The sequence below is a fragment of the Phaseolus vulgaris genome, chromosome 9, assembly GCF_000499845.2.
Source record: "Phaseolus vulgaris cultivar G19833 chromosome 9, P. vulgaris v2.0, whole genome shotgun sequence".
NCBI classification, from domain to species: domain Eukaryota; kingdom Viridiplantae; phylum Streptophyta; class Magnoliopsida; order Fabales; family Fabaceae; genus Phaseolus; species Phaseolus vulgaris.
The window spans coordinates 4346375-4371431 of NC_023751.2; the positions used below are offsets into that span (position 1 = coordinate 4346375).

The 25057-nt window shown below is 36.8% G+C and overlaps 3 protein-coding genes across 5 annotated transcripts; 1 reads left to right on the top strand and 2 right to left on the bottom strand.

Moving 5' to 3' along the window:
• Positions 1-1440: 1440 nt before the first annotated feature.
• LOC137823188 (uncharacterized) lies at positions 1441-3620 on the bottom strand. 3 transcript variants are annotated; one of them, XM_068628352.1, is made up of 2 exons: positions 3197-3620; positions 1441-1875 (listed from the first exon to the last, which is right to left on the bottom strand). In XM_068628352.1, the coding sequence occupies exon 1, from the start codon at positions 3527-3529 to the stop codon at positions 3203-3205; it is 327 nt and encodes a 108-aa protein (XP_068484453.1). In that variant the 5' UTR covers positions 3530-3620; the 3' UTR covers positions 1441-1875; positions 3197-3202. The 3 variants fall into 3 exon arrangements, with proteins under 3 accessions (XP_068484453.1, XP_068484451.1, XP_068484452.1); XM_068628350.1 differs by lacking the exon at positions 1441-1875 and adding an exon at positions 2250-2513; XM_068628351.1 differs by lacking the exon at positions 1441-1875 and adding an exon at positions 2940-3075.
• Positions 3621-4756: 1136 nt separating this feature from the next.
• LOC137823187 (uncharacterized) lies at positions 4757-7717 on the top strand. Its single transcript, XM_068628349.1, has 2 exons — positions 4757-5050; positions 6882-7717. The coding sequence occupies exons 1-2, from the start codon at positions 4935-4937 to the stop codon at positions 7087-7089; spliced, it is 324 nt and encodes a 107-aa protein (XP_068484450.1). The 5' UTR covers positions 4757-4934; the 3' UTR covers positions 7090-7717.
• Positions 7718-7960: 243 nt separating this feature from the next.
• On the bottom strand, positions 7961-12442 carry LOC137823186 (lysine histidine transporter-like 8). The gene is made up of 5 exons (XM_068628348.1): positions 12037-12442; positions 11730-11863; positions 8804-9222; positions 8572-8703; positions 7961-8483 (listed from the first exon to the last, which is right to left on the bottom strand). Exons 1-5 carry the CDS (start codon positions 12384-12386, stop codon positions 7995-7997), a joined length of 1524 nt encoding a protein of 507 aa, XP_068484449.1. The 5' UTR covers positions 12387-12442; the 3' UTR covers positions 7961-7994.
• Positions 12443-25057: the final 12615 nt, after the last annotated feature.

Below are 25057 nucleotides of genomic sequence, written 5' to 3' on the forward strand. Positions count from 1 at the left end.
ATAATAAATTTATTCACTTAATTCTTTTTATTATTACATACATATCATCAATCATCGATAAATAACTTAATTTTTATTTATAATTTTTTAAAGCATTCAGTTAATATTTTTTTTATAAAATATCCAAATAATTTTATTTAATTTTTACTATTACTTATTTTGATATCTTTTTAACAAAAAAAAAAATACCAACATTTAATTTGGTACCAACATTATAATTTATTATAACTTTTTCACCCTAATTTTATTATAAAAATATATTTTTATTATAATTTATTCTTCACAATTCAAATTTACTATAAAAATACAAAAAAACAAAATAATGTTATAATTTTATATTTATTTTATCCATAATATTTACTTACATCAAAATATCTATAAAATATTTTATTTCATTATGTTTGTATTGATATTTTTTCATAAATTTTTATATATTTAATTTTTAATTTTTAAATTTCAAATTTCAAATTTTCTTCTATTTCAATTTTATAAATATTTAAATTCACTATAATTTTATAAATATTTAAATTCACTATTATTTTATAAATATTTAAAATTTATTCTTCCCATATTTAATTAAAATTTACAAAACATTTTTTACTTAAAAAAGTATTTAAAAATTATTTTATTTTATTAATTCTTATTTTGTTTATTCTAACCAAATTTTAAGATTTTTTTTTAAAATACAAAATGAAACAATGGAAAAAAGTGGTGTTAAATTGGAAAAAAAAATGTTAAATAAAGAAATAAAAACAAAAGAATGTTAGATGGTAAAATAAAAGTGAAAAGTGCTATATGAAGAAAAAAAGTCACACAAATGCTTTTTTATTATAATTTCATAAAAAAAATTATACATTATAAGTTTAGACTAAAGAAAAAAATTAAAATTAACTTATTCTAAAGAAAAAATTAAAAATTAACTTCTTACTTTTTTCTCATATAACTTTTCTTACATTTTTTATATTTTTAAATCTATAAATCCCTACGTGCAAACAACAACCATATTTGTCACCACCCCCACATGGCAGCAGAAGTCCCTCAATTAAAATGGAAAAGAAAATATTCAATCTCTGTAGCTGACGTCTCCTCAGATAATTGGTTAACTAACAATGAAAGTTTACTGAAATAATTAGTTAGCGATTTTTTTAAAGGAATTTCTTCATAAAAAAATTATAAAAAAAGAAAAATAATTCAGAAATATTTTTATACTATTAGTCAATAAGAAATTATCGTGGTTCAACTTTCAAAATATTTATTAACACATTATAAAGTAAAAAGCTTACTATACATTACAATATCTAGGTGAATGATAACGTAAAATACTTTACGTAGTTAATCTATAGAAATTAAATTCATTTTTAGAATTTAAAATTTTTCAATTACTTTATCTAGAATACATTGTAGGTTCAAGCCGAAGGCTTCATATCGACAGAGTTTAGCTTCATATAACATTATAACTCTTGTTAACAAGTAATATAAAAAAGTAAAACATCCAATTCAGAAAAGTTAAAGTACATCGGTTTCTCTAGGGCATTAATTAATTTATTTTTGGAAAATACCTGATGGCAAATAATTTATCCTACCAACTAAATTTGAGAATCTATAATTCTAAGCCTTCAGACATTACTCTACATTAGAATTGAGAAAGTATAAGCTAACTAGTAACATTCATTAGGACTGTATAAGCTATAATATCATTAGAATTGGGAATGAATTAGCCTAACTAAAAGGAAGAGGGTTGTTCCACTCATTATAAGAAATCTTTTGAAGAAACACCTTATCCATAAAATTGTGATAACAAGAATCGTGATCATGAGTCCCAACCTAACAAGTAATTGCCATGCCTGTTTGAATGAATTTCTCCATATCTGCCTCCTAATATAAGAAAATTAATAAAAGGAAGAGTTTCATTTCTATATTTCCTTTTTATTTTTCTCACTTAGAAGGAGTTTTGTAGAGAAATTTGTCCACATAAACTCATTCTATGAAAAGAACCCTATCAATTTAAAAGAAATTGTGATACTGAGTTACATTTAATTCAGAAGCCATTCTCATCCAATAAGAACAGGCTTACAAATGATCTTAAAGGTTTTTACAAAGTAAATGAAAGAATGAAAACGGTGGTTAAGTAAACAAGGATTACCATGCTAGTTAAATAAACCATTTTGCAAAGGGAAAACAAGCAAAATAGCATCGTAACTGCATTTTTGGCATGTTAGTTAAATCAACCACTGTGTAGGAGCGAATACTTACAAAACGATAAACCAAGGTAATGAATTAACCAAATCCAGAGAACATAGAGAGATGGAGAGATTGCAAACATTGAAGAAATTAAAGCATATAGGAACAAGGACTTGGCCCCCCCATGAATCTTTGGTTTAACTAATTGTGATTTTCATAAAAGGTTAGATATCAAACAGTAAATGGTGGATGAGTGTGGATTCAATATCAAATGTATAATAAATTATGCAACTGCTAAAGTATACGGAGCGTCGTGCTGCCATTGGACAAACCTGCGGAGCCATTGAATTATGAGTAAAGTAATCCATCAATTTTATCTCTGAACTATTACTCCCTAATTAAGTAGTGTAAAAAGTAATTCAAATCCTATTAACTAGCCTCCTAAAGAATAAAAAAAATTCAAATTGGCCCCTAAACTTTACTAATTCAAAGATTACTTAAAAAAATTATTGCATTAGAGAAGGTAATAGTTTGAGGACAAAATTGATGATTTATTCTTGAATTATTGAACAATCAAGTATTGCAGTTGAGGTGTGCTGGAAGGAGCAATAGTTTGCATCAGGATTTAAGGAAAATTAAGAATTACTCAGCAAAGTCACTTAACATATGAACAAAACTCCTAATAACTGAGCTCACTTCAGAGGAAAAGTTATCTGATAATCAAATTCAACTAGCAACAGTAAGCTTTCTAAGCTCAGTTTCTACACGGAAGATTATAATTTCTATTCATTATTCATTCTCACATGACATTGTATTTAATATGAATCTCTAAGAGCAAACACTTGAAATCCTCAACAAGAATCACTACCATACGATAAGCATACCAGTGTATTCCTGGAAAGCAACAAACACCTTCAAAGACTATTATTTTTGAAAGTCTACTTTCCATTATAAGAGAGCACAGGAACAATTGAAATTGTTTGTTCAGAGATCGAAAACAGTAGAAAAAACTCACGGATCATTATTCTGTGGAAAAGAGGCCGCGAAGGCGAGAAGCGAAGAGGCCGGAGGAGTCACGAGAAGCTTCTCGAAGGAGGTCGCGCTTGATGTTTCTGATGCGGTCGGAGAGAGAAGCGTGGTCGTCCCTGAGGTCGCGGACATCTTCTTCGAGGTTGTGGATTTTGTATTTCTGCCCTAAAGATCGCATGCTGAGGAGAAGGATTCCCGTCATGGCGAATAATTGAATGAAGCTGTCCTTCCGTTTCATCGCGTGAGACAGAAACCCTAACCCCTTCTTCGAGTTCTCCGCGGCGGTGCCCGGTGTCGGAGAGGCTGAGGAAGAAGCCATGGCTATCAAACCACCACAACAAGCAAGGTACAGAACCTAACCTCTCTGCAATACAAATCGCAAGGAATGTGAAGCGGAATAAGTTGTGAGTGAACCTTGCTTTTTGTTATTTTTTAAAATCTCAGAAAAATTTAATAACTAGTTATTTTTATTTAAAAAAGTAAATAAATTCATCTATATTGTGGTGATTTATGAGTTTTTTTTAAGAAGTTCGTTCCCAAGGTTACTATTTAATAACATTTTAGTTTTGAAAAATAAAAAAAAATGTTTTAATCTTTATAGATAAGAGAATATTTGCTTTTAATATAAAAAAAACTATTTTTTTTACAAATGGTAAAGATGAGTCTAGAAGGGCAAAGACTTCCTAACGAAATTTTTAAATTCCGAAAATATCTTTTATTTCGGAAATGAAAATCCTTAATTAAAAATAATATATTTCAGAAAAGTAGATCGGGAAGAAATTATTGTGTTTTAAAAATAAAAATCTGAAAAAAAAATCAAAATTCTATTTCAGATAAAAAATTTAGAATTAAAAATAATACATTTTAGAAAAGTAAATCCGAAAGAAATTATTGTGTTCTAGAAAAGGGGTCTAGAATGTATTTTTATATGTATTTTTTTTAAGGACATTTTCGTCGAAGTAATTGCCGTCAAGAAGAGTCATTGATATTCTCATAAACGCAAGCACTTACCATTCTCACAAACATAGGAAACATATCGAGGGTATTTTGTCAATTTTTTAAGATTGAAATTAACTTAGTAAACAGGGGCTGAGAATAGAAAACACTGAAAAGAAAATGTGCCATGGAGGACAAAAAGAAGGGTATTTTTTCCTGCACGTTTATATTTTTCTTCCTGCACCCCTATATTCTTTGAAATACCAAAATTATCCTTCATAAATTTGGGTGATTTCAGAATAGGATTCCATAAGTAAAGTGTATTTCCGTAATAAGAAATTTAGAAGGGAAAAAACTATTTCAAAATATTCTTTTTGGAACATAATTTTTTTAATTTCCAGAAAAATTCATAAAATATAGAAAAGTATGTTCCAAACATATTCCAGAGAAAATAACCTGGAAGTCATTTTTATTGGGATAAAATAGTCTTTTTCGAAAATGATGGGTGCAGGGAGACACATCCTCAAAAGAAAGTAATTACTAGGCCTAATGATTGGGCTTCTAGCGGGCAATTTAAAAGCCCAAAGCGTAAAACTAAAACAAATGGAATGCATGATTGGTTCACTCTAACTACAATCGAATTCGTTTCTGGCTCTGAAAAAGTCGCAAGTCGACGTTTTCGTTTTAGAGAGAGAATCAGAGTTTGTGGTTTAAGAGGAGAGAGAGACAGAGAGAAAGCGAGAGAGGAAGAGACAGAGGGAGAACCAGAAAGAGAGAGAGAGGCTACCATGATAACACGATCGAATCTGGCCGAACAGCTGCGCGAGTATCAGATTCGATCCAAGCATGACTGGGCCTCTGTCTCGTTCTTCTCCTCCACTTCTCCAAACATTACCACTTCCAGGTATGCCCTACCCAATTCTTATTTCAGTTCTGTAATTTTTTTCTGCAAATTAAGAATCCTTGCCCTGTTATTAATCAAACCCCCATTTTATTTTTCACGTTATTATTATACGCATGGGATTGCGAGATCATGAATATCGCTAGGCTAATTTTTTCAGTTTTCATTTCTTAGCTGGAACGTTTTGCCCTTCTCCCCCAGTATTTGGCTTGTTTCCCGTTATATTTTTGTTGTTGAGATGGATATTGTTGTTAGGTGTTAATATGATTTGATTGGGAAGAATTATTACAGTAAAAAAATTGGTAGGATTAGTATTCAATTTGTTCCCAGACCCACCTTTTTGTTTTTTGCCCATACTTACTATTTGCGTTTGATTCCTTGATTTGGGTGTTTTCATAATCTTGTTGTCTAAAGTAGGATGGGTTTTCTTAACAATAATATAGCATAGTTAACGAATACAGACAGAAATTCGAGGTTTTGATTCATATTATTTTGCTAATCCTGAAAAGACGATATATATATTATGGGGGCAAAAATCATATTGAAATTAGGCGGTGCGGAAAAGTGGCTTCAAGTAGTTTGCAGATTCATTGGTTACAAAAGGAAAACAATTGGCGTAGATAGCACTTACTTTGGGGGGTTTTGATGTGTAGGGGAAGGAGAAGTTTGGTATGCTATCGAATTTGATTTTGACACTATATATACTGAAATACTTGTCTAGGCTCTGTGATTAAATTCTAAGTTTTGAAACAATTGGTTAGGATGGCAGGTATACCCTTTTTAATTCAACTAATCAGAAGTAACGATTATTCAATCTGAATCTCTTCTTCTCTAAAATATTTTCAATTTCATTAAGTCATTTTTATTCCTAATTGCACTTGTATTTGCATATTATATCATTGCTTTCCCAAGCCTTTTGAATCTTCTGTGATATATTTTCAATCAGTATATTTTTGTTGAACATAGAAAGGTAACTTCGATCATTATAAAAAATTAATGTTTCATCCAACAGTTACTGGGAAGAGAGGGTTTTTGAATGTTGGGGGGAGTGGAGTGATGAACATAAAAATGTGAAAAAAGATTAGAAGACGAAGACGACTTCACAATCATGAATGATTGATAAGTCGAGACAAAATTACCACTTTGAATTAACAATTTAAAGATAAAAATCTAGAGTTTTCTCCACAAGAACTTAGAGAGAATTTCTTTCGCAATTATAAGTTTCAATTTCAAATGAGTCAACAACAAATTACAAAAATCAGTAAAAGCCTGTACTATGGACCTAAGACTATTAGGCTCATCTGCTAATTAGGTCCATTCAGTGAGTATCTAATTAGTCTGATAGCAAATAATGTCCAAATAAAGCTTCTAATTACAAAAACATAGAAGCAAATACAAGGTCCAATACAAAATACACAATTCTTATTCTAGCTTTAAGTCTCTATCTTGGTCTTTTATCATGTCTCAATTCAAGCACTCATAATGAAGGGAAGGGGAAAATAATATCCTCTTATTTGTTTAGGTCTAGGAAGCCCCAATAAATAATAGGATATGGATATGAGGATGCAAGGATTTCTAATAAATCAATATATGTTAATGTTAATAACAATTACGTATATTTAGCACATATAAACAATATTTGTGAAGAGACATTTATATCATCAGCAGTTGCTCTTTAATTCATAAAGATATAATAGTCAATAGATGATTACAGTTTACAAAGAAGATATCTGTGGTCAATGTCTTTTTAGGTGGGTTATGTGTTTGTCAATGCTTTTTAATAACATAACATGGTGATAATGATGTCTTTTGTTTCCTCTTTTTTGTGATGCAGGGTGGATGTGGTGGTTTTTGTAATATGGGAACTTATTATTTTAGCCTTCTTGGTATTTTCCGTAGTCTCTCTGTACTTCAAGCACATCCGACTTGCTTTTATTTTAGTCTGCATCACAGTCCTATTGCTTCTATGCATGAAAATTACAAAGCAAGTAAGACTCGCAAGGAAAAAGAAACGAAGGATGCTTCTTCCATTGTCAATGTAAAACGACATCAAGTCTTGACCTTTGGCATATTCCCATTCTCGTACATCCTTACTGGCTAAGGTCTTGGCCGTTCTTGACCCATCTCCATTGGTCCCGCATCTCATTCATCACTGGATTGTGTATCATCTGATTCCACCTATAGCAAGTTGACTAAAGTATATAATTGATGTTTTCACATCAACACAATCTTATCCAATTGGTTGATCTCTAGATCAATGTTGGAGGCAGTGTGGCTTAGTAATGCTAGGATCTTGTCGCAATCTATATATTTGGCATATCTTTTTGCTGTTTGTTTCTGTATACATGGTGCAACTGCTGCAAGTTACTATTGAGTTTTTGACCCCTTGACGTTGAAAGTTCAAATTCCATCAGATGAGTTATTGTATAATGACGACATATGTGCGAGATAGGTTTGGCTCTGTGATATTGTGCACAAGGTGATTAAATGGTAGATGCGAAGTGTTGCTAGCTTTTGAAGACAATTTCTGTGGTTTTGGCCTTGTATGGAGGATGTAACCCTTGTTAACTTCACTTTGGAAGTTGATGTGAAAATATTTCCTTATCTGACTTAATACCTGGCAAATTTGTTATTTTAAATGGAATACTTATGGGTAGATTCGCATATCAACTTTTTTTTTCTTTTCCGAATCATTCCGCAAAGGCATTTTATTTCCAGATATTTTACATCAAATTGACCCATTTAATTGACGATATCGCCCAATTTGAAGAGGATGCCTTGTGACCCTAGAGCCACAAGTCAAGCATTTTTTCGAGTTCATCATTGAATTGATAGGAGTGTCCTCCTCGACTGTGTGATCTGCATGCTTGTCCATGAAACCCCTTGCAAATACTCGCTAATAAGCTTCCAATGTTTTGATTGACAATAATATAACAGTATCTTATTTCTACTGCGGATTGAAGAAATGGATCTCCATGCCCTGTGCTACTATGCCCCAAATGGCCCCTATGACTACCAGTACAGTCAGAATCATCCCAATAACTCCTAGTGTCCAGTTCAGGTACCAGTTTGTGCTACATTTCTGTGGTTTCTTAATCTGTATCCACATCAAACAGGGATAAGCTAAGGTTATTGGTAGAGCAACACCTCCAATCAGACCTGCCAAACTCGGTAAGAATGGTAACGCTACAGCAATAAAAAATGCTAGGCACCCAAAGAGTCCCCTGAAGACCATCCGTAGCCATCGCGGGCAAGGTCTGTTCTTCTTGCTAGTGTATTTAAATTCCAGATTGTCAAACACTGGCATTGCATAGATTTGGAAGGAACTGAGGCTGTTTATAACAACTAACAAGCTTGTCAAACCGATGACGAATTTTGACGTATCATGTTCGTGGTATTTGTGCAAAGCACCTAACATCCCTCCGTTAGTAGGTATCTGGCATCAAATAGCGTCAATGGTCAATCGCAAGTGAATGAATAATAATGAGAAACTTAAGCTATTGCGTTTTACGAACATCACTCACTAAATTTCCATAGGCCCAATAACCTCCAATGGCAAGGGGGAACAAACACAAGGCGATCACTATGTAAGCAAACATAACACCTCTCCACATGGCCAAGCGTGAAGGTTGCTTAGCGTCCGAAGGCATGGTCCCCTACAAAAGTGAATTAGGGGACACAAGTAAGCAATAATAAACGCTTTTAAGTGTCCACACAAAAACAAAATGTACAAGGATGCACGCACAAAGATAGTACCTGAATTTCTAGCACAAGATTGTGACCGCGGAAAGCAAAGGCAATGATGCCTAGTGCATTCCACGCCCTAAAAACCATGCTAGTGTCTGATTGTCCCCTTGGTGGCTCATACGATACATCACCAACTCTACCTTGGACCACAGATAGTATACATATGAGAGCACAGTAACCTACGGCAGTGATGGCTCCAATGAGGGAAACCCCTGCAATTGAATTCAGGTTTGGTAACTGTGCAAGCAAAATGGCTGTGCATGTAAACACCAAATACCACTCAATGGTTGAGAGGGGGCATGGCGCTCCATGTACCATCTGAAAGAATATCTTCATTGTGCTCGCACCGATCATTATCAGCGTCACACACGTCCCACCCGATAAGTACATTATTGGGAACAATGCCAATACTTTTCCCATCTTTACTCCTGCAGTTTCGTTTGCCCTTTCTCTTGTCAATTTCCCACATTTTTTTGTCAACATATTATCAACATTAATTAATCTATCTATGACTAACATCGTAATTTTTATCAATTTACTGTAATTTATATCTTAATTATTAAAATAAATAAGTTGTATTAAGAAGTGGTGTTAAAGTGTGACTTTAACGTATTTCAATCGTGACACCGGTTCAATATGATCAAATTTTAAATTGTAACAAGACGGTTTTGACAATTATTTTATCCATTTCAATAATAAAAGATGAAATTATAACAAATTAGTAAAAATATCATAATCATCATGTATTATTATAATATTCTACAAAATACTTTTCTAAGTTGCTTTCAAGGGAGCTGGTCAACCATAAAATATACTAATAGACAACTTGGGCAGCTTAAAGTGCAACAAAGAGGGTTTCGTCTAAAGCTTACCAACATATGTTTCTTCTCACACTCATAGAGGAAAAGGTTCTTTAGTTTAGAAAATACAATAAATTATAAGCGGCAAATGAAACAATTATGTATGAGGCCAATCTTTTATTTATTTTATAGCGAGTGTTGACGAGTAGTTCTAAAATTTCAAACGTTTGGAATTTAAATTATTATGTTATATTTTAAAAAAATTTAAATGGTATTTGAAAAATCCAATTTAAAATCTTAAACTTAAAATTTATAGTAATGATAGAACAATCTAGTTTCTACTTATATGATTTTTTAAAATATATCACTGAAAATTTTAAATTTTAATGTTAAATTTATGAAAATAAATATCAGTTAATTTTAAACATTTAATAATTCAAGTTAATTTTAATATTAGACAGTTTTCAACCATCCAAAAAAATGTTATAAATTTAATAATTTCATACAAATATTGATATTATTTTTAGTCAATATTAATATACATAAGATAAACAGAGGACAAAAAAAGAGAGACAAGAAAAGAGAAAAACGAGGGGACATTATTATGAGAGAAGAAAAAGAAAGAAGAGAATGAAAGTTGATTGAGGTAGACTAAAGAGACGTGTAGAGAAAACAACAGTCTACTTTTTTTTAAAAAATTTCTTCTATATAATGAAATTTAAAACTTTATAATTTTAAATAATTAAAATAATTTTCAAAAATAATTAAAAGGATTAAATAAACAAACAATATATTTTATCATATAAAAAATAAAAATTAAATTCTATAAAATGCATTAATTTTTAAAATTGATGTAAAGATCAAACCCAAATACTAGATTAGAGAAGAATTTTCTTTTACCAAAAACTACTTATATTACTTACAAGATATAGTTTTACTTATAGGAAGGGATTATTAAGAATAATAAAATTTTGAGGAATAAATATTTTAGATGCACATAGAATGATTTTTTTCCTTTAACATTTCTTCATTAACACATGTCATGTCAATTAGGTGGGTTATATTGCTTTAAATCTCCAAATAAAATAATACACACATGCCATCCACCTTAGGATAAATAATACTCATTGGACACCATTTTGTAACTTTTTTCTAAATAGTTGGAATAAATCAATCTTAGGATTTGCTAAATGTTTATGATGCTAAAGTGTGGATAAGTATGTGCACAACACACCAAAAGAAAAAAAGCACGATCTGTATCATTATTCAACTTTAATGTTTACTTCAATGAATAAACAACGTATGAACTTCATATGATTGGTGTTAATATTTTATTGATAAATTATTTTAAAAATTATATATATCTTTACTTTAATTAGTTGATACATAGCAAAAAAAGTTATATAGGCGAAGCATAGAAATTAAACTCAATAAATTAAGTGTTTGATTTTAGTTTTTAATATAATTAAATAAAAAATAGTAAAACTTATTTTATATGATATATGTTATTATTAAGGAACGGTATAATTTTTTATAAATATAAAATGCTCATTCATATTAATCGAGCATTCTGAGAACTATTTATTAATTGTTAATGAATTAATCAATATTTTTTTATTTCTCCAATAAAAAACTATTATGAATGAAACCCTTGTTAATATTTTATAATAATTATTTTAATAAATATAATAACAATAATTTAATTAGTTAAGTGTGCGATTTTGCTTTCTATTGCAAAGTGAACTTTAAGTCTAACTCAATCCCATAAAACCGGCTTAATGAGGTGAAGTTTTACACTTACTTATAAACAATAAATTGTTCTCATCTCTAGTCGACCAACACACCCCTTCACGTCGAGAGTGACAGCTCGTGTGGATAACATATTATGGGTGGAGATCCCACATCGACTAGAGATTTGGACATTTCATTGTTTATAAGTGGGTGCAAACCTTATCACATGAGCTGATTTTATGGAATTGAGTTAGACTTAAAGCCCACTTTGTAATACCTTCGTTCCTAAGTTTTTGTTTTAATTATTTTAAACATTTTTTCAAAGTTTTGTATGATACACACAAAACTTTTGTACGTAATAAATACATATAATAGACAGAAAAGAAAACACAAACTAAACCTACCGAATGCTGTCATAGCAAGTCTGAGGTACCTACTATGGCGCACCCCTGAGTCTGATTCGTGAAGCTGAATCAGTAACCACAGCGTGTAGAGTTGCCATGTAAAAGCCACACAAAGACATGTGATTCCCCAAGTCCTGCATCAACACCACTATTCACCTTAATAAAAAGTGTTACACTCCATCACATCAAGTACTAAACACAACATGGATATAATATTATGCAGAATGATAACATAAAAAGTAGAAAAAAACAGGAATGTGTTTGTATGACAGTTGGTGTTTATATTATGAGTGGCATAAAAACTGACCAGCCAAGAGTGGTGAAGGCTAAGGGAAGAAGAAGTGCTTGAAATCCAATCCCTGAAGAAAGAACATGAAACGCAGCGTAATATGCGTTTCCATTTCTGGACTGAGTTATGGGGAGCCAATCATCTTGTGGGTCAAGCTTGGTGAAGCGACCAACTTCTCCCAAGTAACCATGCATGTTTTCAATGGCCTTCTTCATGGGGCTGGCTAAAGGAGTGCTCATGAAACGAGATGAAAAAGGGCTTTTGGGAGTTTTGGGGACCCCATCAAGTGGTGGAGTTGAGATGCTTTCGGACCTCTGAGTCTCCCTCAGTTTACTACTCACCTTTATTTCCACTACTTCCTCCATCATTATTGCAACTCTTCTCACTCTTACTCTTCACACCACTTCTTTTGACTCACAACTTCTATTTGATGTTGGCTTCCACACTTATATACAAGATAGGGAAAGGGAAAGTGTTTGGGAACATGCATAGCTATTTAAAAATATTATATAAATTAATAGAATTAAGAAGAGAGGTCAATCAAAAAATAAATCTAAAATGTTACTCACGTTTTCACAATCATCAATTGTCTTCTAATCTAATAGTTTTTTTACAGGTGAGGGTCCTACGACTGATGTCATGTCTCAGTCCCCATCACCAGGTCGACCGAGGTAAAGGCCTACGTCCATAGGGTCGACCGAAAACTTAAGTCCAATTACGCTCAATCAAGTTCAGCGAAGCTAATTCGTGACTAAGATTAAGGTAATGCAACCCTAAACGCGGTCCAACTCCTCAACCTGATCCAATAAGGAAAGCCCACCAAAGATAATATAAATAACAAATATTCCAAGAATCAGGTACGTCATCATATACAGTGCTTTGAGAACCGAGTATCGAACGACTTTGCTGATTTGAGCGTCAGAGTGCCTTCTGCAGGTATCCTTTGAGTTTGGATTACGAGAAAACCTAGAACCGATGCTAGGAAGGAAGAGCGAGGAATTTGTAAGGAAGGGAGCTTAAGGACAGTACGACCAACTGATAGAAGGAGATAGAAGAATCCTCTCAAGGGGCTAATCGACAACGCTGCTGAAATGAATCACCAAGGTCCAAGTCGAGTATGTCCTCAAGGAGATCCACGAGGGGGTATGTGGCAGTCACTCGAGCGCCCGGACGATGGTTGCCAAAGTCCTCAAGGCTGGTTATTACTGCGTGACCCTCCAAGAAGACTGCACGGAATATGTAAAGAAATGCGCCAAGTGTTAGGAGTTCGGTCCCCTACACCACTTGAAGCCAGAAGCGCTACACAACATGACATCCCCATGGCCGTTCACCATCTGACGGATGGACATCATCGATCCCTTTGCCCCAGGAAAGGGACAAAAAAAATTCCTCCTAGTCGGAGTCGACTATTTAACCAAATGGATTGAGGTCGAGCCACTCTCATCCATCTCCGCCAAGAACATGCAAAACTTTGTATGGCAAAGTATTGTGTGTCGGTTCGGCATGCCACACACAATAATGATTGACAATGGCCGACAGTTCATCGATCGAGGGCTTCAATCTTTCTACAATGACCTTGGTATCAAGTCCATAACAACCTCGGTCGAACACCCCTACATCAACGAGCAAGCCGAGGCTGTCAACAAAGTCATCTTAAACAAATTGAAGAAGCAACTTGGCCAAGCAAAAGACCGATGGACAGAAGAATTGTTAGAAGTCCTATGGGCATATTACTGCACCCCCAGGTGTCCACACAAGAGACACCGTACAACCTAATGTATGAGACCGAAGCAATGATCTCGGTCGAGGTAGGCGAGCCTACCATCCGAAGGCAGATGTTTGATCTGACCCTAAATGAAGAGAGTCTCTCGGTCAACCTAGATTTGATCAACGAGCTTCGCGACAAGAGAAAGATTCGAGAGGCAACATGCAAACTTCGGGCAGCAAGACGTTACAACACGAATGTCCGACTGAGGAGCTTCCAAAAGGGAGATCTCGCCTGGAGAATGAAGAGCGACGCAAAGAAAAAATGAAGGCAAGTTCTCATCCAATTGGGAAGGGTCTTTTCGGATCCGAGAAGATGCAGCTGGAGGGGGCGTACCACTTAGAGTGGTTGCCAGGAAAAAATGTATTGAGAATGTAGAATGCCACGCATATCAAATTTTACTATAGTTAATCAATAAAATTCGTGCACTCTTTCCTCATCCGATTTTTTTTTCCCTAAGGAGGGTTTTCGGCTGGACAGGTTTTAACGAGACGTTTTCTCTCCAACTATTTGCAATTTAAAGTTCACGCATCTTTCGGTGTTGGGTTCGGTCTGGATGAAGCCTTAACCGACATACCCTGTCGTACCTCACAAGCTCGATTCGGTCTGGATGAAGCCTTAACCGGCATATCCTGCTGACACCGCACAAAGCTCGGTTCAGTTTGGATGAAGCCTTAACCAACATACCCTACCAACACCGTAAAACCTCAGATCAGTCCGGATGGAATCCTAACTGGCATACCCTGCTGATACTGCAAAACCTTGGTTCAGTCTGGATAAAGCCTTAACCAACATACCCTGCCAAGAATCAGGTAGGTCATCATATACAGTGCTCTGAGAACCGAGTATTGAACGTCTTTGCTCTGAGAATCGAGTACCGAACGTCTTTGTTGACTTGAGCGTCGGAATGCCTTCTGCAGGTACCCTTCGAGTCTGGATTACGAGAAGACTAATAAGAGCCGAGGCTAGGAAGGAAGAGCGAGGAGTTTGCAAGGAAGGGAACTTAAGAACAATACGACCAACCGATAGAAGGAGATAAAAAAATCCTCTCAATAGTTCTCTAGGCCCTAACCCTCACACGAGAACAACTTTAAAAAGTAACTTATTTAACCGTAAGACTAAAAATAACAATAAACATAAAAAATAATATTAATATAATGATAGTGTGAGTTATGACTCACCTTTCCGTTTTCTTGTCATAATTGGGAGGTTAATTGCCACAATCAATTGCAATCAATGGGAGGTTAATTGCCACAATCAATTGTAATCAAAGGGAGGTTACTTACCATTAATTGTTTTTATTATGGTTGTCTCCTAGAACCACTATATATAGTGACTTCCTTCAAGCAATGTAACATACAACAAACAACAACATACACTACTTCCTCTCTCTTTTTCCTATACTCTCTATTTCTGCTCTTGGGTGTAAGTGTTTAACCCATACAAAGAGAATTTGTTTTGGGGCTATTTATCATTAGCCTGAGAGGAATTCATTGTACTCCCAGTGCCATTATAATGGAAGTTTTGGCTCTCTCGCCGGTGGTTTTTTACCTCTATTCAAAGGGAATTCTGGTATCATTCTCACTTTACTTGTTACTTTAATTTCTCATAATCTTTGGTTGAAATTATCACGCTTCCGCACACGATATCCCTACAGATAGTAACTCCAACAAGATAAATTCTAAGAAATTACTAAGAAATTACGAGATGTTTAATAGATATACATAGAGGAGGGACAATTAAAACATCATTAAAATGAAAATTAACTAAAAAAAATAAGATTATCTATACTTTTTATCTATGTTAATATATTAATAATCGTGGATCAAACTTTAAACAAACTATAAATGAAAAAGATAATTTTTTATTAAAATTAATCAATTTTAAAATTATATTAGTCAAATCATAATTGTAAATTGATGTTTTTATTTTTTAGTTATTAAATTATTTTTATTATTTTTATTTTTTATTATATTATATTAAGTATTATATGTTAACTTAGTAATACTCATAATACTTGGAATGCTTACATTTTGTGTTAATTTTTGTTTTTTGTTTTCTACATTAGATGTTTTTATTTTATTTTATTTGATTCCAATTATGTGAGGATGGTTGTTGTGCATGGTGTTTCTATTTCCTTCACCAACCAACCCACTCCTTGGACTGGAGTGACTGTTCTTTTTTAAGACCCAAATCTGTCAATCTAGTCACAACCACTCACATATATACCATAAGGAAGTTGTGTGAAAAAACAAAATTTGTAAGCTGGATGCGCACACATACTTATTTTATTTCTTTAAAAGTCTCACTTTAGTGCTTCAAAGTTGAAAGGGGATAGATTTCAAACAAATCGCAAACATTTAATTTGTCACTAGTTTAATCTAAATTCAAAAAATTGTAAGTTTGAAGTAATAGCGTTAACATAATTTAAGAGATTAACTTCATAATAAATGATAACATTTGCGGTTTAGAAAGTCTAATATAACCTCATAGAACCACTTACACCTCTTAATTGATTTCATGAAATTAAGATTCTTAATATTAATATTGGTTTTAACTATATTTGATTTCCTCTCTATTCGCGCTTGATCTCAGTATAAATGAGGACGAATATTTATAAATATAATGTTTAAGCCAGTGTAATATTTTAAGAGATATTTTACATTTAAGAATGAAGAAAAAGTATAATCTCTTATGATATTCATTTATTTATACTTTTCATGACATGTTTCTTATAAAAAAGTGCAAATTGCAGTTTCAAGACTTTATAAGTAAGATTAACATTAATATTAATCATGTGACAATGTGATTACTTAGTTAGTTTTATCTCGACTTAGTATAATTGTAGACAACTAAGATGGTTCTTGTCAAAATCAAATTATATCGAAATTGTCTCAATTATATAATTGAACATCTCTTTTATCCAATTGTAAATTAAAATATTTGGATAGAAATTTTTGTTAAATCTTTCTACTTTGACTGCTTTTAGACGTTAAAGTATTAATTTGATTCTTCTTCTTTCTTTTTTATAACAATCCATATTTTTATTGTTTCGAATTTTTATTTTCAAAAGCATGCATAAACCTCTTACTACAAGAAAAAAACTAGATAGAAACTATTATTTTAAATAAAAAATTTCATGTTAGGCATAGATAAAAACTAATTTTAAAGACTAAAATAATTAGAGATCATTTTATAATTTGACTAAATTAGAGACCATTTTATAAATTAAAATTTTATTAGTATTTAAAGTAAATTATTATCTAACCATTAGCTACCAAAGTTTTAATTACTTACTACTTTATATTTTAAATTAGTCTCTATTAATATTTAAAAAAGACTAATTTAAAATATAGAGTATTAGTAACTAAACCTTGATAGATAATTTAAATACCAATTTATATTAGTAACTAAACCTTGATAGATAATTTAAATACCAATTTAGAAACCATTTATACCCCCCCACACAACCACACACACACGTACAGAAACACACGCGCACATACACGCACAAACATACATGCACACACATACACACGCATGCACATACACACACGCACACACACATACACGCACGCACACGGACACACTCACACATCCACTCACACCACACACACACCAACACACACACGCACACACCAACACACACACACACACCCCCACCCCCACACACCCACACATACGCCCCCACCCAGACATGCACGCACACAAGCACACCCACCCATACACACACACCCACACACGTACACACGCACACACACCCCCACCCACCCACCCACCCACACATACACACAGAAACAAAGCAAACACACACACACTCACACTCACACACATGCACTTACACACACGCGCGCACACACACACTCACACATGCACACACGCACACACCCCACCGACACACACGCACACACAAAGACACACACACTCACACACACCCACACACACACCGACACACACCCGCACACGCACACACACACGTACACATCCACCCACACACGCACACACACACGTACACATCCACCCACACACCTACCCACACACACACACACCCACACACGCACACATCCACTCACACGCACACACCCACACCCACCCACACGTACACACCTACACACACACCTACCCCCCTCCCCCTCCCAACACACATCCACTTATACACGCGCACACTCACACCGACAAGCACGCACACACCCCCACCCACACACACCCACACATACACCCCCATCCGCACAGGCACACCACCCACACACACACCCACCCACACACACACACATGTATTAGACACAAGCACACACACCCACACACGACACACACACGCACACACCCACTCATGCTCACACCCACCCACCCACACCTACCCACCCACCCACACATGCACACACACGTACAGACACAAGCACACATGCACACCCACCCACCCACACCTACATACCCCCACACACACGCGCACACACACACACACACACGTACAGACACAAGCACACATGCACCCACCCACCCACACCCACACCCACACGACACACATCCACCCACACAAACCTACCCACACGCACACACACACATACACACATGCACACACCCATACACGCACACATCCACACACACACGCTCACCCCCCCCCCCCCCCCCCCCCCACCACACACACACACACACACAAACACCCATACATGCACACACACCCACACACATACACACACACCCCCACATCCACACACGCGCACACACACCCCTACCCACCCACCCACACATACACCCCCACCCACACACACACACATCCACACACATACCCCCACCCACACACACGCGCACACACACACACGTACACAAACACACACATGCACACACACACACACACAAACACACATGCGCGCGCACACACACACACTCACACACGCACACACCACGCACGCACCCATCCACAAACACACACACCCCCACCCACCCACACACACATGTACACACACACAACTCACCCCCACACACACACACACACAAACACACGCACGCATGCACACACACACACAAACATCTATTATAATACAAATAGAGGGAATTCTCAAGGTAAGTTTCTCCACTTGTCAGCATCTCAAATTTTCGCAAAAAAAATTCAAAATCATTTAAAACCAAAAGTAGCAAAACTTCCACCAATCAACACATCACACATGGACCAACCAAAACATGCCACATAACGCTTTTTAAAACTCACATTTCTCTCTCTCTTTCTGCTTCCCCCTTCTCTTTCTCGATCACTCTCTTCTCTCTCAAACCCTAATCGCAACCATTCATCTCAATCTTCCGCCCTCTTTCTCTCCTTTTTTTTCTTTACTCCTTTTCACCATTTCAGCAACTGCATATATGTCGTATTGGAAAGCATTTTTTTTCCTAAAAACACCATTATGTTGAAGATAGACTTTGATGTCTCCAAATCCATGAAGATTGGTTGAAGACTTTGCTACTGCTTGTGTGTGTGAGTTCTGGGTAGTTTGAATTTGTAATCCACTATTAGTTAGGATCCAAAGTTGGTTTAAATCAAATTCCTTTGAAAAAGAGTGTTTTCCAAAGAAGTGAAAAAACAACCTGTTGTTTTCGTTTCAATCGGTTGTTTTACCCTTAGTGTTTTGAAAAAGGTTTTGAAAAAGCTTGAAATTGGTTGACCTTGCTGTCAAACCAATTCAATCGGTTATTTTGACATTTCAACCAATTGTTTTTTGAAAATCCTTAACAAAATTTGTTAAGTTTGACAAATCTGTTTTAATTGATTCAAAACTAATTTGGCTCTTGCATTAAATGTTTTTAACTTCCTTTTGGAGTTTAAATAATCAGTTTTACGCTCTTGGTAGTAAGGGTATCAGATTAAAATCTTTCAAATAAGTTTTCTCCAAGATTTGCTTCAAGCTTTGAATTTTTCAAAGAGTGGAATAGGATTGCTTTGTAACTTTTGACATTTGTAGAAATGGCGTGTACTTTTGGAATTTGAAATGGCAATGACGATTGTTGTTCACTATACATACAGTGTTGTATAGAGCCATTTTTCATTTTTGTTCGATTTTCTTCTTTTTAATCTCCATGGACGAGGTAATCTTTTATACCGTTTCTTCATCTCATTTTTATCATTTTGTTTTTCAGTGTATTTTTCATTTGACGTGTTTTTGATAATTTTGGTATCGGAGAGGCTATTCAATGCCACTCCTAAAATGCCTCACCAAAGGACAAGCACAATACGTGCTACAAGAGATTCACGACAAAGTGTGCAATAACCACTCTGGAGCACGAACAATGGTGGCCAAAGTTATCCGGACATGGTACTATTGGTCGACCGTCCAAAGAGATTGTGCAGAATACGTGGAGAAATGCTTGAAGTGCCAAGAGTTTGGTCCACTGCATCACTCAAAACTGGAGGAACTCCATAGCATGACATCGCCCTAGCCGTTTTCCATATGGGGAATGGACATTATCGACCTTTTCTCACCTGGCAAAGGTCAGACGAAACACTTATTGATCGCGGTGGACTACTTCACAAAGTGGATAGAAGCCGAGTGATGAGAGTCAAGTAAAGGAGGTTTTTATTAATGAAGGAAGAGGCAATTCACCATCACACTTGAAGTTCTTCCTTCTAGTCTTCTCAAAATTAAAAGAAGACATAAAATAAAGAGAGGCCCAAGCCCAAAGCCCAAGCCCAAACCCAAGTCCATCCTATGAAGGGCAAGGCCAAGTATTAAATAATAAAGAATATTGTTGAAGGTGCTTAGAGGGAAACATTAGAAACCTCTATTGTTAAAGCATCTTTTAGTCTTTAGTTAAGAGTCTTAGGGGGGGTGTGTTAGTAGATAGGTGTAGGAGTAAATAAGGAGGTGCCAAAGTGAGAGAAGGGATCACACCTTCCTCATGCTTTGTTTTAGGCGCAAATTCTAGAAGCTTTTTAGGAGGGAGTTTTTTGAATTTGTGTAGCTTACATTTCAGCACCTTAGGCTATAAATAGAGGTGCTCTCTTTGTAAATTTCAGATTGGAATTTATCTAAAGAAACTATACTCAAAATTGGAGTGAGCATTTGGAGAGCTTTTGAGCCTTCTTCTCTAGTCTTATCTTGAAGGATCATGGTTTCCTCAAGTGGCGGCTTGCACACTCATCTAGGAGCATCCATACTTCTAGTGGCGTGATCATCCAACCTTTCTTCCATCTTCATGAGCATTCTCTTCTCCTTCCTTTCTTCTCTTGTTAATTTCCTTGTCTTAGCTTGTTTCCTAGTTGTTTTGGTTCGGCAATTTCAGCTTGTTATTGTGTAGCTATGGTTCATTTGTGTTCTTGGCTGTTCTTCATCTTTTCTTCTTCAATTCCAGCATTTTGATTCGGTACCTTGCTGTTTTGTATTGTTAATTAGTGTTTTTGCCTTTCCTCCATTTCTTTTTGGTTCAATTTGACAATATGTGGAACATCCAAATGAGTTTGGGATTTGGTACTAGTTTTTGGTGAATTACATGAAGCACAAAGAACTATTAGACGCTTGGAAGAGAAAATGCAAAAGATGGAGGTCCAACAAGCTAGACCATCTCCTTCTATCCATGATGGGCATCATTCTCATAGACCATCTTCAAGAGCCTCTTCAAATGATTTTGGCCGTGAAGAAGAGCATAGGAGAAGGAGGAATCCACCACAATTTCATGGACAAAGACCTCATCATCAAGGAGAAAGACATCACTACGGCAATGGTTACTACCAAGATGCAAAGGCTAGGCTACCTTCGGTCAAGCTTCCTTGTTTTAATGGCTCTAGTGATCCTAATGTATATTTAGATTGGGAGGCTAAGTGTGAACAAATATTTGAGATCCATGAGATCCAAGATGAGCATAAGCTTAAGCTAGCCACCCTAGAGTTTAGTGATTATGCCATGAAATGGTGGCATGGAATTGTAAAGGACATTATCTATCACAAGGGTCCTCCCGTGGACTCTTGGAACTCTTTAAAGGATCAAATGCGCGCTAGATTTGTGCCCCCACATTTTAGGAAAGACCTCATGTTGAGACTCCAACGGTTTCAACAAGGCACGCTAAATGTGGATGAATATTATAAAGAGCTAGAAACGCTTGTGCTTAAAATTGAATTAGAGGAAAGTGAGGAAGCTATGATTGCTAGGTTTGTGAGTGGTCTTAGGAAGGATATTCAAGACATTGTTGAGTTACAAGAGTATTCATCATTGGGCTCTTTAAATTGATATTTTTCACTAAAGCGACGACCTAGATGGTTAACTTACATAAGTTGGATTAATTAAATTAGTCCTTTTAACTCACACCACACAGATCGACCAAAAGCAATAACTTGTACAAATTTTCAAAAGAACCGCCTGATCATATTCATATTAAGCAAAGGAGGAGGCCACACCCCGACCTCAAGGGAACAAAACAAGCAAAGACAACAAAAGCTAAAAACCTAAACTACGGTCTTCAGCATCCTCACTCGGTTTAGGCTCGGTGGCGGTCTGCAGCGTCTGGACCTCGTTCGCAGGAACGAGGCGACCGCCATAGACCTCTATCTCTTGGTCAAATCGACCAGAAGGAGGAGGGCCACCATACAGTACCCCATCTTGCTAGACGACCAAGTCGAAGCTTTGGCTGATCAAAGCCTTGGTGTCGTCCATGGTCTTTTCCAGCTAGGCCTCCACCGCCTCCTTTCCCTGCTTCAGAGAGGCGACCTCTTCCTCCAAAGAGGCCTCTCTACGACTGACCTCCTCCAAGGCCTTATTCAGCGGGGCATTCTCAACTGCTCTGTCGGTCTCCAGCCGTTCTTGCTCGGCTATTCGAGCCGCATCGAGCTCCTGCTCGGCAGCTTGAGCGCATAACTTCTTCTTGTAAGTTGTGTTCGCGTCAACAACTTGCTTCAAGCTGCCCGACGCCTCGAGGATCTCGTGCTCCAAGCGGGAGATTTCCTCCATATACCGATCGCGCGCCGCTGCCCCTTGGCGGGTCAGAATCAAACCTCGACATATCATCTCTATGTTGCCTTCGAGCAGGTCGTCTTCAGGGACCGCCCAGATCAATTCTTCAGTGTTGGGGGGGCAGATTAAAACTTACCCCCAACAAATCACAACTCACCCCCCAACACCAATAGGGGTGACTCCTGGAGGATCACCATTGGCATCGCGACCGTAGTTGGGATTAGTCGGTTGAATTCATCAGTCGGCGGGGAGTCGAGGTTGATAGGGGCTCGACTCGGAGGGGGAACGGGCATCTCGCTGGGAGAGTGATTTGTTCGCGCGGTGTTGCCACCTTCTCGTGCCCTCTTCTTTGGATTCTTTTGGGATGGCCCCGCTTTCAAGATCCCGACCGCTTGGGGGACTTCTCTTTTTACGATTGTTGTAACAAGAAACAAAGCGTTAGTCAAAATTCAAAGAGACGAACAAAGGTCTAAGGTGTTAACATACCCTCGAAGGTTGCTTCTCGACCGGACTCGGTGTATAAGGACATCAGTGGTCGAGCAGGGAATTTTCTAGGGAGGCTATCAAAGAGAGCAAAAATCTCCCGCTCTCCAGCACTCGGGTTGACCAGACGAGGCCAATACTTTATCTTTGTAGGTTTCCTGGTCCAAAACAAAGGAAACCTGGGCTGGCTGACTGCATCGAAGAAATGCAGCATACCCGCGGGCTCCACAAACACTTTAAAGAACCTCTCTTTAAAGTTCTTGTAGGAAGCTGTGAAGGCTTTGAACAAAATGCTGCCCGCCCGGCTGACCAACAAATGACAACAAACGGGGTCGGACGGGTGAGAAGTATAGAAGTGCAAAAAACAAGACGCAACATGACGCATACCAAACGTTGGGCATACCACGCGAAAATCCTGCATGGATGTCCACGTGTTTGGGTGCAACTGACTTGGCGCAATGTTGAACTCCTGAAGGACGCCCACCGTGAACGTGTCAAAAGGAAGTGGCACGTGGAAGTCAGAAAAAAGACAAGTGTACATGAACAAGAAAGGAGGTTCGGTAGAAGACTGTTCCCTGTACACACGATCGGTCAACGAACAAGGACCGAATGATAATAGAGATCCCTTGGCAGAAGCCTTCAAATCAGGGACTTTATTCAAAAAATTCGAAACAGAGGCATCCGTATGACAGACGAATGTGATCCCAAACACTTTGGGATCAACTCAGCTAGGGGCTTCATGAGAACGCGACTGCTCATATGAGCTTGACCATTCAAACACGCTGCTCGGGTCATCACCCCTCATTTCCTCCATCTCGGGGGCAATAGTTTGAATTGCCCCGACTGAAAGGATTTCGTTAGAAGTGGAAGTGGACGAAGAAGACGAGGACGAAGGGGGCTCGGGAAGAGGAGAGGGAGCGACCGAAGAGGAAGATGTAGGACGAGAGTGGGAAGACAACACTAACCTTTAGGAGGACGAGAATAAAAAAAAAAATAGATGATAGTCGTTCGAGACTCAGAGCACAATGTGAATAAGAAAGCGTGAAAAGCTACCGTTGACAGTCCCTATTTATAGCTTGAGGATGTCTCAGAAGCCCAAACGCCACAAATTTCACAACCGTTGGATCTGCTTGATCTAACGGTCCATGTCATTTGGCGCCTAAAACCCCCCTAATAAATACGCGTCACATCACTCGTTCAGGTGCCGCTTTCAGTCACATCACCCATCATTACACCACCGGACGACACTCAATTCTCAGACTCTTTGGCTGCATCAGCCCTCGAGCCTGGGGGGCAAGTGTACTGGCACGACCGGACAAATCAGTGAGACGGTCAAAAACTCGAACCATCTGACCACTTGACCACGATAAGAAGGTCACGTGACAACACGTGGCCGACCGACCTATGACGACGAGCCATGGGTTGACCAAGTCAGTAGGGTTAATCCATACTTAAGAGCTGTTTAGCGCAAACCTAAATAGGAATCAACCTCCTAATATGGCCCACGAACGAAGGCCCATTAAGGTAATATAAATAGCACAGATTCCAAGAATCAGGTATGTCATTATCTACAGTACTCTGACAACCGAGTGCCGACACCCTGACTGACTTGATAACCTGACTGATTTGATCGTCAGAGTGCCTTCTTCAGGTACCATTCTAGCCTGTGAGACTAGACGAACGAGAGGAGGAAGACGAAGCAGGAAGCTGAGAGTGGTTACGACCGACCGAAGGGAGGAGCAAAGCAATCGTTCTCTAGGCCCCAACACCCGTTCGATATAATTGTTTATATGGGAGAGGTCTTTGAAAATGGTGTAAATCGTTATTTGGAGGAAGTTAAAGGGAGGGAACCGTTGACCAT

Excerpts from the sequence above, each read along its gene's own strand:
- LOC137823188 (XM_068628352.1), bottom strand. The coding sequence starts at position 3,529 with ATGGCTTCTTCCTCAGCCTCTCCGACACCGGGCACCGCCGCGGAGAAC.
- LOC137823187 (XM_068628349.1), top strand. The coding sequence starts at position 4,935 with ATGATAACACGATCGAATCTGGCCGAACAGCTGCGCGAGTATCAGATT. Across the intron at positions 5,051-6,881 it reads CCAAACATTACCACTTCCAG|GGTGGATGTGGTGGTTTTTG; the intron begins GTATGCCCTACC and ends TTTGTGATGCAG.
- LOC137823186 (XM_068628348.1), bottom strand. The coding sequence starts at position 12,386 with ATGATGGAGGAAGTAGTGGAAATAAAGGTGAGTAGTAAACTGAGGGAG. Across the intron at positions 8,704-8,803 it reads ATCTTGTGCTAGAAATTCAG|GGGACCATGCCTTCGGACGC; the intron begins GTACTATCTTTG and ends TCACTTTTGTAG. Across the intron at positions 8,484-8,571 it reads ATTGGGCCTATGGAAATTTA|ATACCTACTAACGGAGGGAT; the intron begins GTGAGTGATGTT and ends ATTTGATGCCAG.